This window comes from Chenopodium album, chromosome 3 (genome assembly GCF_948465745.1).
Source record: "Chenopodium album chromosome 3, dcCheAlbu1.1, whole genome shotgun sequence".
Classification (NCBI taxonomy): Eukaryota; Viridiplantae; Streptophyta; class Magnoliopsida; order Caryophyllales; family Amaranthaceae; genus Chenopodium; species Chenopodium album.
The window spans coordinates 80,354,141-80,367,977 of NC_137836.1; the positions used below are offsets into that span (position 1 = coordinate 80,354,141).

At 33.4% G+C, this 13,837-nt stretch overlaps 2 protein-coding genes across 3 annotated transcripts; one reads left to right on the top strand and one right to left on the bottom strand.

Moving 5' to 3' along the window:
* Window positions 1-1,898: 1,898 nt before the first annotated feature.
* On the bottom strand, window positions 1,899-5,962 carry LOC145624419 (coatomer subunit zeta-3-like). Its single transcript, XM_081677448.1, has 6 exons — window positions 5,804-5,962; window positions 5,248-5,407; window positions 3,939-4,086; window positions 3,749-3,826; window positions 2,537-2,621; window positions 1,899-2,274 (listed from the first exon to the last, which is right to left on the bottom strand). The coding sequence occupies exons 1-6, from the start codon at window positions 5,825-5,827 to the stop codon at window positions 2,215-2,217; spliced, it is 555 nt and encodes a 184-aa protein (XP_081533574.1). The 5' UTR covers window positions 5,828-5,962; the 3' UTR covers window positions 1,899-2,214.
* Window positions 5,963-7,816: 1,854 nt separating this feature from the next.
* LOC145624417 (mitochondrial carrier protein CoAc1-like) lies at window positions 7,817-12,884 on the top strand. Of its 2 annotated transcripts, XR_014110426.1 has the most exons (7): window positions 7,817-8,271; window positions 8,854-8,939; window positions 9,049-9,256; window positions 9,379-9,511; window positions 9,823-10,007; window positions 11,395-11,666; window positions 12,533-12,884. XR_014110426.1 is itself a non-coding variant. In XM_081677447.1 (6 exons), the coding sequence occupies exons 1-6, from the start codon at window positions 8,086-8,088 to the stop codon at window positions 11,614-11,616; spliced, it is 1,020 nt and encodes a 339-aa protein (XP_081533573.1). In that variant the 5' UTR covers window positions 7,817-8,085; the 3' UTR covers window positions 11,617-11,812. The 2 variants fall into 2 exon arrangements, 1 of the variants encoding a protein (XP_081533573.1); XM_081677447.1 differs by lacking the exon at window positions 12,533-12,884 and having other exon boundaries at window positions 11,395-11,812.
* Window positions 12,885-13,837: the final 953 nt, after the last annotated feature.

The following is a 13,837-nucleotide window of genomic DNA, read 5'->3' on the forward strand; positions in this document are numbered from 1 at the left end:
AAAGTTATTACTAATAAAAGAGGAATCTGCTAATTTTAATAAATGCAATGCATTGTACTCTTAGTGTCTCTCTTTGTTTACAAAATAATACCTAATATGATTATTAAGTGGAGTATTGGTTTAATTTATCATATGCTTTGAGCTATGTGATGGTTTTGACATTACACCATATTTATTGAAAGAGTCCATCTCAACAATAAATAATTTGACAAATTGTGTAATTGCTGTGATTAAAAATACGGATTACTAAATAAGTGATATTGATGTTTTTTTTTTTTTTTATAAGGTCCAAATCTTATTATAAAAAATAAAAATAAACCTTAAATTTTAAAAGTATATGAAAGGTTTTAAAAATTCCATTTCATGTGTGTCTACATTTTTTTTTGTGACTTGATATAATTTAAATTTTACATTATTCATATATGTACCACTATACCTCATATAATTTGACTTACTTCTTTAAAGGTTTTTGACTTAATACTTAAAGAAAAAAAAAATACTATATACTACGTTTATTATACGAGATTTTATTAGACTAGTCTCAATACTATCACAATACCTGTATAAATTACTAGGGTTTTTTTTTTTTTTTTTTTTTTTTTTTTTTTTTTTTTTTACACAGAAAACTAAACATTACAAAGTATATTGAATTGATGGTTAAATTTATGTCTTGTCAATCTTGCCAAGTGATAAATAAAACAAGTTCTTTAATTACAATTAGTATATTGCGTTAGATAGATCTATAGTTATAGTGTTATACCAACTAAAACTAGCTTTTAAAAAAATAATCAATATACGTTACTTTTCTTGTAGATGAAGCTATATATGAAGGTGATGTAAAGGTGGTTCTTTGTCTCTTAAGAGTAAATTAGGTGAACCAAAAACTTAAGTAATGTTCGTCATTGTTCTTTATTTGTGTCAGTCCATTGCTCTTTTTTCTCTTACGGTGTATTAATGCTTCTTACTTTGGCCACGTAAATAAAGACTTTATTTAACTATTGTAGTTGTCAATGCCATATTTGCTTGCGGCTAGATTATGTACGTGTTTGCCAAGAAAACGAGGTTCGGTAATCAGGGCACTGCCTCTTTTAATATGTTATCTTCATATGAATACGATGTTTTGGTTTCATTGTGTAATATGGTCTAAAGCTCTCTTTATTTGAGCCGACTTATCATAGGTCTAATACTTTTACACGAATGAATATGTGTTTCTCATATATATATAGGTTTTATTAAGGGCCTGTTCACTTCAGTTCAGTTTACAGGCCCCAAGTAGGATCTAGTTAAACTAGTATTAATGTATAAAATTAATACGAAAAAAAGGTTTTAGTATAAAGCTCATGAATTTAATATAGTAAATGATTACTATAATAATTAATAAACCCTCAAAACATAGTTGAAAAAACAAGTTCTTGTATCTGTAAACTCCAAAAGTATATACTCGTTCTACCTCTAAAAGTATACACCAAGTACTCCTAACAATGTACTCAGTATATGCAACAAAACTATAAAAAACGATGCTTACTGCTCCGTAGTTACTTTAAGATACGGAGGGAATGTTGCCCCAGTAAGCCATATATCCAAAAGTAAAGGCATTTGGGATATGACCTAATGGGGTGGCACAGCCGCACAAGTGTAAAAACTAAAAAAACTAACGTAGTACCTCTTTTATGTGGCGTATTAATGCCTATTAGAGAGGTTCTATTAAACTTAATCATTAACGCATCCTGTTAATTGATTGGCCTTATTCCTTAATTTAAATATTAATGCCATTCGACGAGAAGATTCGGAAGACATTGTAGAGGCTTGAAAGGAGTTGGGTCGATCAAATCACCGAGTATATTGGTAAAGGAGGCCTATGTGCCCCCTGCAGCATATGATTTGTGCGGAAGAAACTATTGAGAAAAAAGACTCCAGGTGCAAAGTTATTAATGTAACGAGGACATAATTTTTTATATTGAACGAGTTATACACAAAATGGTACATCAACGAATATACTTCTTGCTAGCAAATCAATGTTTCAAAGGTTTCGCTAAAGAAAATAAACTCTTCCAACAAAGTGCTTAAATGAGCTAAGCAAAGCTAAATGATCATATCAACTAGAATATCAGCCAGACAACAAAAAACCGCAATAATTTGGCATCATGAAGCAGGGGATCGCCAAAGAATCCAAGATAGAGTAAATGGCTGACAATATAGTCATTGTATAGATTATTAGCTCAAAAGAGATCTTGTCAAGTGTTCGCGAGCCAAAGCCAGTGCTTGAGATATGGTCTGCGGATTAACAGGAAAGCTTTTTGTCAGTCTTCAATCAAACAACATTTATATATGAACTATGTACGCTGTACATATATCCCACAGGTACATTATTGAGTAGTCTATAAATTCACTGATTTCTAATACATATCCAGAGGGAAAAATCATCATTCAGATACTAAACAGAACTACAGAAGCACATGAAAAGCAAGGGGAAGATAATGGTGTCTAAATGAGACAAATAACTAAAGAGAAAAATAACAAAATTCAATAGCATCACCTGCTCAGATAAGGGTGCAGCAGGATCAACGCTACTGGTTGCAACTTTATTAGCAATGACATTACCATCAGTCTCAAGAATCATCCTGCATTAGAAAATATAAGATTGAGCCCGAGCCAGCCACAACAAGCCCAAAAAAAAAAAAAAAAAAAAGAAAAAAAAAGAAAAAAAAAACTATAATATGTAAGCTATTCAGCTAATCTGAACACACATAAGTCATATTTAGAGGTTTAAATGTCCAATTTCTAGGAGTGCATCTAAGGCAGCTCCAAATTTCAAAGGAAACATATGCAGAGACATGGGATCTTAGTATGCCATGTAAGCATTTTGTTTGCCAACAAGCCTGGCCTGCCCCTACATCATAACCTAAGCAACTGTAATGGCAAAACTAGAAAATAGGTGTGGGACTAGAAGCTCCACAGCCTTTGGTGAACCCTCTTCTTCCATGGAATTATGAATTCCCACGGCTATTAACATCTAACTAACAAGGCCTAAGAAGATACAACAAACATGTGCTTACTTGATTATACGTATCTATCATAAATAGTTGATCAAGCTATTACTATTTTGACACAAGAAAATGAAAATGATTCTGCTACAAATTAATATTGATTCCTAAATTTGTAACAACTTCCCAGAAACATGTCATTATGTCAATACTCAATACTACTAATACTAAGAATTTCAAACTGTTCTGGAGAATTAGAGAGCCATATAGCATGATGAGCAACTACAGAAAAAAGGGATAACCATGAACCAGAAATTGAGAGAATCTGTAAATGGCGCATCATTACCATGCATACAAAAATAATCCCTAGTTTTCTACTTCTTTTAAGCTGCTGGTGCTTCATTCAGAGCACTTTAAACAAAACTAATGCATCAGCCATTAAGAATGTACTGTTTATTAACCATTCCGGGGCAGCTACTACAAGAGAGTCATATGTCCATATCACCAACTTAGCAAGTGAAGATGATAGCCAGTATAGCTTTAGCTGCCCTGGTATAGGTTAATTACTTCAAGATCAACACGAAGATTCATAGATCTAAGATATTTTGGTACATTATGGAAGAAATATTGGGACGGATATTGGCAACACAAGAATAATATTTCCAGAAAGAAAAGAGACATATCAACATAAAATCCAAAAAAACAAAAGCATTTATTACTAAACAAAAATCACACAATAATCAAGTGCTTGGACAATATGTTACCCTCTGTCAACTATCTCATCGAGGCATAGAAGTATAAGATCCAAATTCTCAAGGGCTTCACTTTTATCAACCTTGTTCCTGGACACAAAACAACACCATATATAGATAGCAAACAAGCATAAGTTTAACATCAATATAAAAAATAAAAATAAAAAATAGATAATAAATCCATTAGCTCTTAAAAAGCTACCTCAGTAAAAGGGTAACAGCATCAAAGAAACCCTGAAGCACAGCATCCAGAATAAGTTCATTTTCATCATCACCTCCAGTTACAAAGAAGTGGAGGTCCTGGATGAACTTATAGATGACGATGTTGTTGTCAAACATAGTTATTTCAGCTGGACAATCATGAGTGACCATATAAGATAATGATAGACCAAGAGTATAGTACGTAGCAGTTCCAAGGAAAATGCGTAACATGATTTAACAGCCATCGAACTGACAAGTTACTTTATCCAGACATATATGCATGGGGAGCTACATATAACACTATAACAGAGATATACTCCTTCTAACACAGGATTTAATCTAAAGGCTTTTGTTCCCATTAGAGAAGAGCAAAAGTTAGTACCCAAAAAAATTGCTCAAAGCAAATACTCCACAGATCAAAAGGAGTTTCCACAGAGGACAAATTAACCAACTTCTGCTGGCATTCTATTGACTTTAATCCGGGTCATAAGGAGCCCCAAACATTTATTAGTCATAATCCAAACCAAAACTTTAATCAATTAACTTGGTAAAATTTTCAGTATATCTTGGCACCTCCTATGCTCCTAAGTAGTAAACAAACACAGTGTTCTATAACTTATACAAGTTACATGGAGTCCCAATAACTTATGTAGTACTTTTTAAAATCTTGAAAAACTGACATTCATTGTAACCCTGATATAAAGAGCACAAACTTCAAATTAATAAGCTAGCAGCAAATGGTTTCAATTAAACCCCAATCTACAAAGTCTCCTCAGCTATAATCAACAAGTAAATTCCCAAAGATACATTAAAATTTCATAGTTTAGATTAAAATAAAACTCTGTATGTCTTATTGGTGTAGTTAGGCTGTATTTGCCAAGCATGCAAACATATTCATGGCAGGTTATCGCTACCACGTTGTAGCACGTTTGTAATCCAGAGTCTACCAAAACAGTTCAATATCCTAGACGGTTTGACTCTAATCATGATGCATAAAACTAACTGCCTATAATATGCACCAAAGCCCTGCGCTCAAGACCTGATTTCACGGCCTGTTTATGTCCTATCATCATTATCTAGAAGGCAAGAACAGTATATAACTTAATCAAAATTCCCTTTCAATAATATCTTGAGCTGGAGAAGCTTTTAAACATAACTGCACTGCAGATCATACATGTTCATAAACAAAATCATACAAAGCAAACACAACTTATGAGCTGTCAACCTCGACGCCCTCAAAATAATGTATGAGAAACAAACACATCATCATATCAATATAGCAAAATTTTAATCATATAATGATAGGCTACCTTCTGTCCTAGCATTAGTCTTCTGAGTTTTAGTAAACACAGATTTCTCATAGGCCAATTTCGCCGCATTCGTAGACCATTCATCCGAATAATACTTAACAGCTACCCTCTTCCCTTCCGAATCGAGAAGCAGTATGTTCTTCACTAATGGGCATGAGTCCTACACAATCAAATCATAACCAAATAACATAAACTCATGATCAATCACAAATCACACAACTTTTCATCAACTTCCACAATTGCAACGATTCAGTGCCACGATGTAAGCATAATTCATCAATTAAATTGCGAATAATGATTGTTTTAGCTACGATGAATGCTAAATCAGACCCTAAACAATGTTAATTACACTCGATTGAAACATGGGAACAACGAAATCAGATCAAATTAAGCGATTTTGTTTTGATTGAACAAAAATCAGATCAAATTAGGTTTAATTATTTTGGGTAGCGCAAAAATTGGATCAAATCGAAATGTAATGAACAAAAGAAATTGAACAACAAATTAAGTAAAAGAAAAGTAAGTCGTGGATCTAGAGAAGAGAGAGAAGACTCACTCGATAAACAGAGAATGACGCCATTTTCTGGGTGGAATTGGAGATCTGGAAGTACAGTGGGGAAGAGCAAACAACGGAGCAATATCGGAGAAAGAGAGGAAGAGGTGACAGTCGGGGTTGATTTGGGCTTTATAAAAACGAAAATGAAGCCATATTGATGAAAAAAAATTGGGCAATGGGCATGTGATTAGAGAGACATCGAGTCCATTATAGGTGTCAATTCGAGTATTCGAATCGGGTTTGGTAAAGTCGAATTGGATGAATTTTTTTTAAAAAAACTGAATGTTAAGAATTTGTTTGGCATTGATGTGATTTTCAATTAGCCTATTCATTAATTTATGGTGAAATGACACTTATATCCCCATTTAATTTAAAATCCTACATAAACTATTTACCCCACAATTAGCTTATTGGTCATTTCACATACTCAATCAACTTTAAGCTATCGGCTATTTATCAAACACTTTTATACAATCAAGTAATAAAATAAGTTAGTCAAATCAGTTAATACACTTAGCTTGTCAAAACCGGCTTTAACTTTCAGCTATTCACCAAACACGACCATACTAGTTTTGTGCACCTGACCCTAATTGACCGGTCTACTTATATGATAATTTTTAGAATTATAATCTAATAATTTTTTTGAATAAAATTATAATTCAATTTGTACCTTTCTTTTTATCCTAAAATTCTATCCAAATAGAATTCTAAATTAACTTTTTATTTTTTATTTTTTTTTTATCTTATAAAGCCTATTTAAATCTATCCAATGTGGCACGACATTATCATATATATACAATGGTTTTTAAAAAGCATGTATCATTTGATATACGTATCTATGCAAGTATATGCAACAATAATTGAACAAAAACATAGTAAATCAACATTTAATAAATTAATTTTTAGAGTTGTTAACTGGACAAGTCATTTCTTTCTTTCATTGATTTTCTTTTAGTCATTTGATTTTGAATTTTTTACTTACTAGTTTCATTGATTTTCTTTTAGTCATTTTCTTTTAGTCATTTGATTTTGAATTTTAAGATTTATTTTTAATCTATATGTCAAATTTTAAAGCATATCATTGATACAAAATTAGTTAAAAACTGATGCGTTTTTGTGACGATTTAAACTTGTAGACATGTAATGACTAATAATAATAATATTGGTGAAAACTATTTCTTGACCCGTAACCTGAAATAATGACTCTGTCTAAAATGACTCGTGACTCGACCTGATTGACAGGTTTACACATAGTAATAAAATTGTATTAGATTGTGAAGTATATTATTTTAATTGATTAGAATATATTATAAACAATAATGGATGTGGTACATTTTGAACTAATTCCTTCTCTCCAAAAAAAAATATGATACAAAAAATAAATTTATATGATAATTTATGAGAGTTATAATCTAATTATTTTTGAATAAAATTATAATTCAATTTGTACCTATGAAATATTGGTACTTTATCAAAAATAAAACTCTAAATTAACAATTTTAACCTAAAATTCTATCCAAATTTGATTGAAACTAAAATCCTAACACTTTTTTATCCTACAAATTGAATTCTATATCTCTATCCTACGTGACACAACATTTGGCGAAAAGTTGAAACGCCAATTGTTGATGCCTTATCGCCTGTCTAAAAGTTTAACATCGCTGTGGTTTTCTGTTTTTTGGTTTTTTGTTTTTTAAAAGTGTATTATATATGTCACATATGAATCAAAAAATATATAGACTTATTAAAATCATGATAATTTTGAAAACTGACAACAGAAAAGTGAAAACACCTTTTTCTTGTTTCTTGTTTTTGGTTTTTGGTTTTAAAAAAAAAGAAAACCGAAAACCAAAAATGATGCCAAACAAGCCCTTAGTTATTAGATTTTCTAATTTTCAAATGAGCAACAAATACTGCATATGCCTACACGGCCTCGCCTCTACATAAACCCCAGTGGATATAAGAATTTGTTAAAGGTTGTTACTTGTTAGTACTCAAATCATAAAAATACTGTAGAATACAAAAGCGCCAAAAAAAAAGGAAGACCAAAAAAAAAAGCGTTGGGAAGTTTCCTCCTTCCACTGTGTCTTTCCACAGTAGAAGGAAAAGAGGAAAAAACGTGTCCAATGATAAATTTGTTTTCCAAATTTCCTGAATATTCATTAAAATACCCCTTTTAATGCGGTTGATTCAGATCAATCAAATTACCCCGGAAGAACACCCAATTCCCCTCTTCCGGCGGGTAATCCCCAATTCAGTTAATTGTTTCCTCAGATTTCGAGATGGGTTCTTCGGATAGTACAACGTTGTCATCTTCATCGAATGTTGCCGGCTTAATTGTTGATGATGATCCTACTTTTGTTGATTCTTTGCCTGTTTATGTCAGGGAATTGATTGCTGGTGGTGCTGCTGGTGCCTTTGCTAAGACTGCTGTTGCCCCCCTTGAAAGAATTAAGATTCTTTTTCAGGTTTTTTTTTTTATTTATTGAATTTTTAATTTTGATGTTGTTTAATTAATTGGGGTTGTAGTGAAGATTGTTAAATTGATTAGATGGGTTTAGTTGTTGGTTTTGTTGCTAATTGTATTGTGTTTTTAAGTTAATTGATGAATTTATGAAATTATGAGGTGAATGTTTTGATTTGAATTGTTTTTGGGATATTATTTGGTGTTATTACTTGTTATAATCCCTCCGTATATATTTAGAACCCAATTCAAGAGACAAATTAGAGAGAAATAATTCATAATAAGTAATGAGTTGGATAATTTGGAACACCTATGAGAAAACTGGAGCCAGTAAACTGGGATGGAAGTAGTAATTTGTGTTTGTTGAAGATTACATATTAAATAATCTTGAGCAATGGCACTGGTAAAAGAGTATTTTGGGGTTGTTGTTTTGTGGAAATTAGGCACTTGTAGAGGATTTTAGTTGTTTGGGGTTGATAAGAAATTGATTAATTGAATGAATATGAACGTGAAATCAGGGTGACAATGATTAGAGGAACTAGTTACTAATTGCAGTGCTTATATGAGATTTTTAACACATTTGTAGACACGAACGGATGGGTTTCATTCTCTTGGGGTCTACAGGTCACTGAAGAAGGTGCTAAATCATGAAGGGATACAAGGGTTGTACAAGTAAGGCTTTGATTTATTGGTTTGTTGTTTATTTTTTCTTCTGTTTTCACAGTTATGTTTGGTTGGTGCAAGTTGTTAATTTGTATTAAACTACTCGATTTCTTATTAGAGGGAATGGTGCAAGTGTCCTCCGGATTGTTCCTTATGCAGCTTTGCATTACATGGCGTATGAGAGATACCGGTTTTGGCTGTATGATAATTGTACTTCCCTGGGGACAGGACCTGTTGTAGATCTTATAGCCGGCTCAGCAGCTGGTGGTACTGCAGTTTTATGCACATACCCCTTGGACTTGGCGAGGACAAAGCTTGCTTATCAGGTGCCTATCCTACATTTATTAAGGGTCATGACATTCTTATTGTTTCATTACCAGAATTTGACTTTGTAGTTGGTTGGTAATGTGTATTTTCATGGCTTTTGTCATCATTTATCTGGTCTAAGGTAGTGGACAAACGGTCAACTTTCAGGAGCAGTTTGAACTGCAGCAACTCTTCTCCATCATATAGTGGAGTAAAAGATGTATTTAAGCGTGTTTACAATGAAGGCGGTGTGCGCGCCTTGTATCGTGGCGTGGGTAAGTACTTGCTTAGGAGAACTAAATTATTTTCAGTGCTTGCATTCTAAAGGGTTCACTGTGATTGTTGCTCTTATTATCACGTGTACGTTGGATGTTCCCCTTCATATGAAAATTCTCGGTCACACACTCGCACAGTCACACCTTAAAGCATAAAAATTATGGCTGTTTAGGTCAGTGTTTAGTTAATAAGAAGTTAGGAAGGATTGTTTTTACCCATGCCATGCTATCTTTTTTGGACTAATTACGTAGTTGTTACTCTTGTAAGTACTGTATATGCCATGTGACATTGTGACTCACTGTTTGAGCAGGACCAACACTTGTTGGAATCCTTCCATACGCTGGTTTGAAGTTCTATATATACGAGGAGCTCAAAAGAAGAGTTCCTGATGAGCATCAAAAATCCATTGTATTAAGGCTTTCTTGTGGAGCTTTAGCTGGATTATTTGGACAAACCTTCACATACCCATTGGATGTTGTTAGACGACAAATGCAGGTAAATTTCTCCAAGTGTCCTCGTCCCCCCCCCCCCCCCCCCCCCCTTTTTTTACCTCTTATTTCGTTTTATATTTATTATTAGGTATAGTGGCAATCTTTTTATTTTTATTATTATTTTTTTTTTTTTATCTATATTTAGATTTCTTCATTGGACTAGGAATCCTAACTACATAATTCATATTTCATAATGTACTTATATCTGGATGCTTAATGGTTCATTATATATTACATTGGTTGGGTTGCTCAGCATCTTTAGATCAATATTTTTGTTGTTGTTGTTGTTGTTGTGTTTTTTTTTTTTTAAAAAAAAATAAAAATAAATTTAAATTACTCAATTCTGCATGTTCAATTAGGGATGAATAACACATTGCATGGGATTTAGTCTGTGGCTTCAAGCCTTCAACTACTCCCAGAGCCTGCCAATAAGTTAACATAAACATTTTGTAGTAATGGTTGTGTAGTTGATATACCAAGATATAGTGGCAAACCCAGTGTACTACTCCCTTTGTCCTAACTGTTTGCTCTCTCTTTTTATTATTATTATTATTTTTTTTTTATTCATGTTTGCCTATTAATATATTTTTAATTACATATAGTTAAAAAAAATTTAAAAATTGATTTATTGAAAAGACATTTAACGAAAAAGATAGCAAGGAGTATCATGGATAATTATTGTCAAAGTTGATGAACTTTGACCTAAAAAGCAGTGATTGCAGCAAATCAGCTAGCAATTTGGGATTGAGGGGGTAGCACAAATTCTGAAGGAGATTCTCAACGAGTTGATAGTTTCCATATTGATTTTTAGGAGATGTGATGGGATTAGTCATGTGAAATGATCTGTGCTACTCTTAATCAGTTTCCTTTGATACAAGGTCTTTGGATATGCCAAGCTGATTGTATTTAGTCGTGTCGAATTGACATGAGAATGATTGTGCAAAGTGCCATCCATGTCTCTATGAGCATCGTACTTGTCATTTTTGCGATCATTTGGCTGTTCCAATCCCTTGCTTTCAGCAAAATATGGCCCTTTTCTCAAACCTTTAGCTTACAACATTTAATCTTGAGTTTACTGGTGCGATGACAAAGAGAGTTTCACACAGCTATTGATACAAACTACAACTGGGGCAGTGCGCATAATTAGTTTTTTTGCATGATTGAACGATTAGATCCAACTTGGCCACTTGGGTGACTCAAATGCATTTGTTTCCCTTCTCCTTTCTTTTTCATTTGTGTTTTTTGGTGCTAATTAACCAACTATCACTTTCTTTGGATGAACATCCCTTATTTCAGATTTAATTATCTTGTAACAAAAAGTACTATGAAAAAGAGCCTACCTGTGTGCGTATGACTCAATAACTGACTTTTAGGTAAAATGTCGACTGCAGGTTGAAAATTTGCATCAAGGTGGAACAAGGTATAAAAACACCATTGAAGGCCTTAGGGGGATTGTTCAAAGTCAAGGATGGAGGCAGTTGTTTGCTGGTCTGAGTATTAACTACATCAAAGTTGTCCCGTCTGTTGCCATTGGGTTTACGACTTACGACATTATGAAGTCTTGGCTGAATCTTTCATATCAGCACAAACGACAAGGGATATCTGGTGGGTGAAATTCAAATCGAACCTATCCAAGACAGCAAGGAAAGGTAGAGGAGGAAATGTGAGTCCTCTAATTTGATGACTTACACGTCTCATAGAATAGAATTGACATGATAAGATTGATGTAATTTTTTTGCTCAAAACCTTGAGAAAACTCGAATATTGATTTAGTACAGATGATTAATATATACTTCTACATTGATTTGACTCATATCTCAAATAGAATGCCTAATTTGTACAGAGCTAAATGCACTCTAGACTTCACTCAAGATAGAAAACAGAGTAAAAAAGCATTTGCTGAACTTAAGATAAGATTTTAACTTATAAATACCTAGACTTTAGGGTAACAAAAATAGTTACGGGCTGTAGAATGTTGCCCCACATTTGCATTTCCAACTAACAGGCTCATAATTTGCATACTGTATTCCTAAGTGGCCGCCGCTTATTGTGGGTACTTGTATGGCTACACAAGGGTTGCAACCATCACATTTGTGGTCGCAATTCGGGGGTCTTGAACCAAGTTCATTTCTGTAGCTTTTTGCTTCTGATAGTTTCTGTAAATCCTGCAAAAATGTTTATTATTGGATGTTAATATTCAAACAAGAGAAAAATAGAGATAGATTCATAAGTAGAGAGATAGAGACAGAGAGAGCGAGAGTGATTATACCTCTATTGAACTGCAGGGAGCTTGTGAACTCTCTGGACTTCCACCAGTACCTGAACACAGAAAAATTTTAGTTAGGGGTGATTATAGTTTTGGTTTGATTGGGACAAGCGGAATGTTGGAAACTGATTTTGGCACTCCTCTTTATGATCAGAGCATTAAAACTCTGCTCTCTCAGTCGGAGTGCCAAAATTATTTTCCCGGAATGTAGAGTGATCGTAGTTCTTGATACTGTTAATGTTACTAGCAAATTTTCTTAACAGGTCAAAATGGTGATGAAATAACATACAGTAGGTACCTGATATCAGAGAAGAAGAATCATGGTTTGGAATCAAAAGCCTACTAGTTGCAGGAACCCAAGCAACAATTTGCAGAAGTAACACAACTGTGCTAAACAACTTCTTTCTCATTGCTCCCAGAAACTCAAACGATAAGTATTTTCTTTTTTAGTGAGAGAAAGAGAGAGTGAAAGATGATTCAGATCACTTGGAGTTGAACAATGCTATGCATGATTTCATGATCATTATATATATACAGTATATACTTCTTGCATTGGGTCCCAAATTTCTGCCAATAAGAAAAAACACTGAAAATCCAGAGAGAACCCTTAAGTTTACTGGCCTTTCTTCTTGCATTGGGAGGAGAGAGAGAGAGAGAGAGAGAGAGAGAGAGAGAGAGAGAGAGAGAGAGGGGTTTGCTTGAAAGACAAGGGATTGTGTCTTATATTTACTTTTCTACTGATATACTGATAACTCTTCTTATACCTATGACAACACACTTGCAGAAAAGACAGATTTTTTTTTTTTTAGGGTAGCTTTGAAAGTTTGATTGTCTAATAAGATGGCTCAAATGACAGCTGCCATTTATGGATCTGAGAAGTGAAAAGGAAGGGAAAATAGGGATGAGTCCTACAAGATCTCTGGAATTGTTAGAATAGGTAGAGCATAGGGATCCTTGACTGCAGTGCCTTTTCTCTGTATTATATTATTTGGTTCCTAGAAAAGGTAAGAGATCTTCAGTTGCAGAATCCTTTCTTCTTCCCTTATTTATTGAATCCCAATTTATGATTCAGTCACCTGTTTTGCAGGTTCCTTCTTCATAGCTTCTTTATTAAGTTTGTTACTCCTACTGGAGTACTCTTCCAGTAAACTCTCTCTCTTTTTTTTTTTTTTTAAAAAAAAAACTTTTGTGTGCTGTTAGAAATTATTAGCAGTACATATTCACTACTATGTTGTTAGAATAAATGTCTATGTTGCTTGGACTCAGAGTCGGCTATTTGAGATAAAATCAGGACTCCAAGTATCATACTAATATTTGTGATGTTCGGAAAAAATGTTAATGTCCTGAGATGGAACTGGACTGTGATATATATTATGGTAAATTCTTTATTTGTAGTGGTTGAGAAAATGTGATAATTTATAACAAATTGAGGTTTATGAGAGATGGAATTAGGTGACGTGACTTGTAATACTACATTACTGAGAATTATATTGAAAGTCGTATGTGTTGTTTGAGAGGTTATAGTGCTGACATATTTTCTGATTTGCTGCAACTTATTTCCTCTGGAT

Bases quoted from the DNA above. Each gene is read 5' to 3' on its own strand.
- LOC145624419 (XM_081677448.1), bottom strand. From the start codon at position 5,827: ATGGCGTCATTCTCTGTTTATCGA. The intron at 3,827-3,938 runs GTAGCTTTTTAA...TTTTGTGTCCAG, and splicing joins GCTGTTACCCTTTTACTGAG to GAACAAGGTTGATAAAAGTG. The intron at 2,622-3,748 runs GTAACATATTGT...TTTCTAATGCAG, and splicing joins GATGAGATAGTTGACAGAGG to GATGATTCTTGAGACTGATG.
- LOC145624417 (XM_081677447.1), top strand. From the start codon at position 8,086: ATGGGTTCTTCGGATAGTACAACGTTGTCATCTTCATCGAATGTTGCC. The intron at 9,257-9,378 runs GTGCCTATCCTA...ATCTGGTCTAAG, and splicing joins GGACAAAGCTTGCTTATCAG to GTAGTGGACAAACGGTCAAC. The intron at 9,512-9,822 runs GTAAGTACTTGC...CTGTTTGAGCAG, and splicing joins CGCCTTGTATCGTGGCGTGG to GACCAACACTTGTTGGAATC.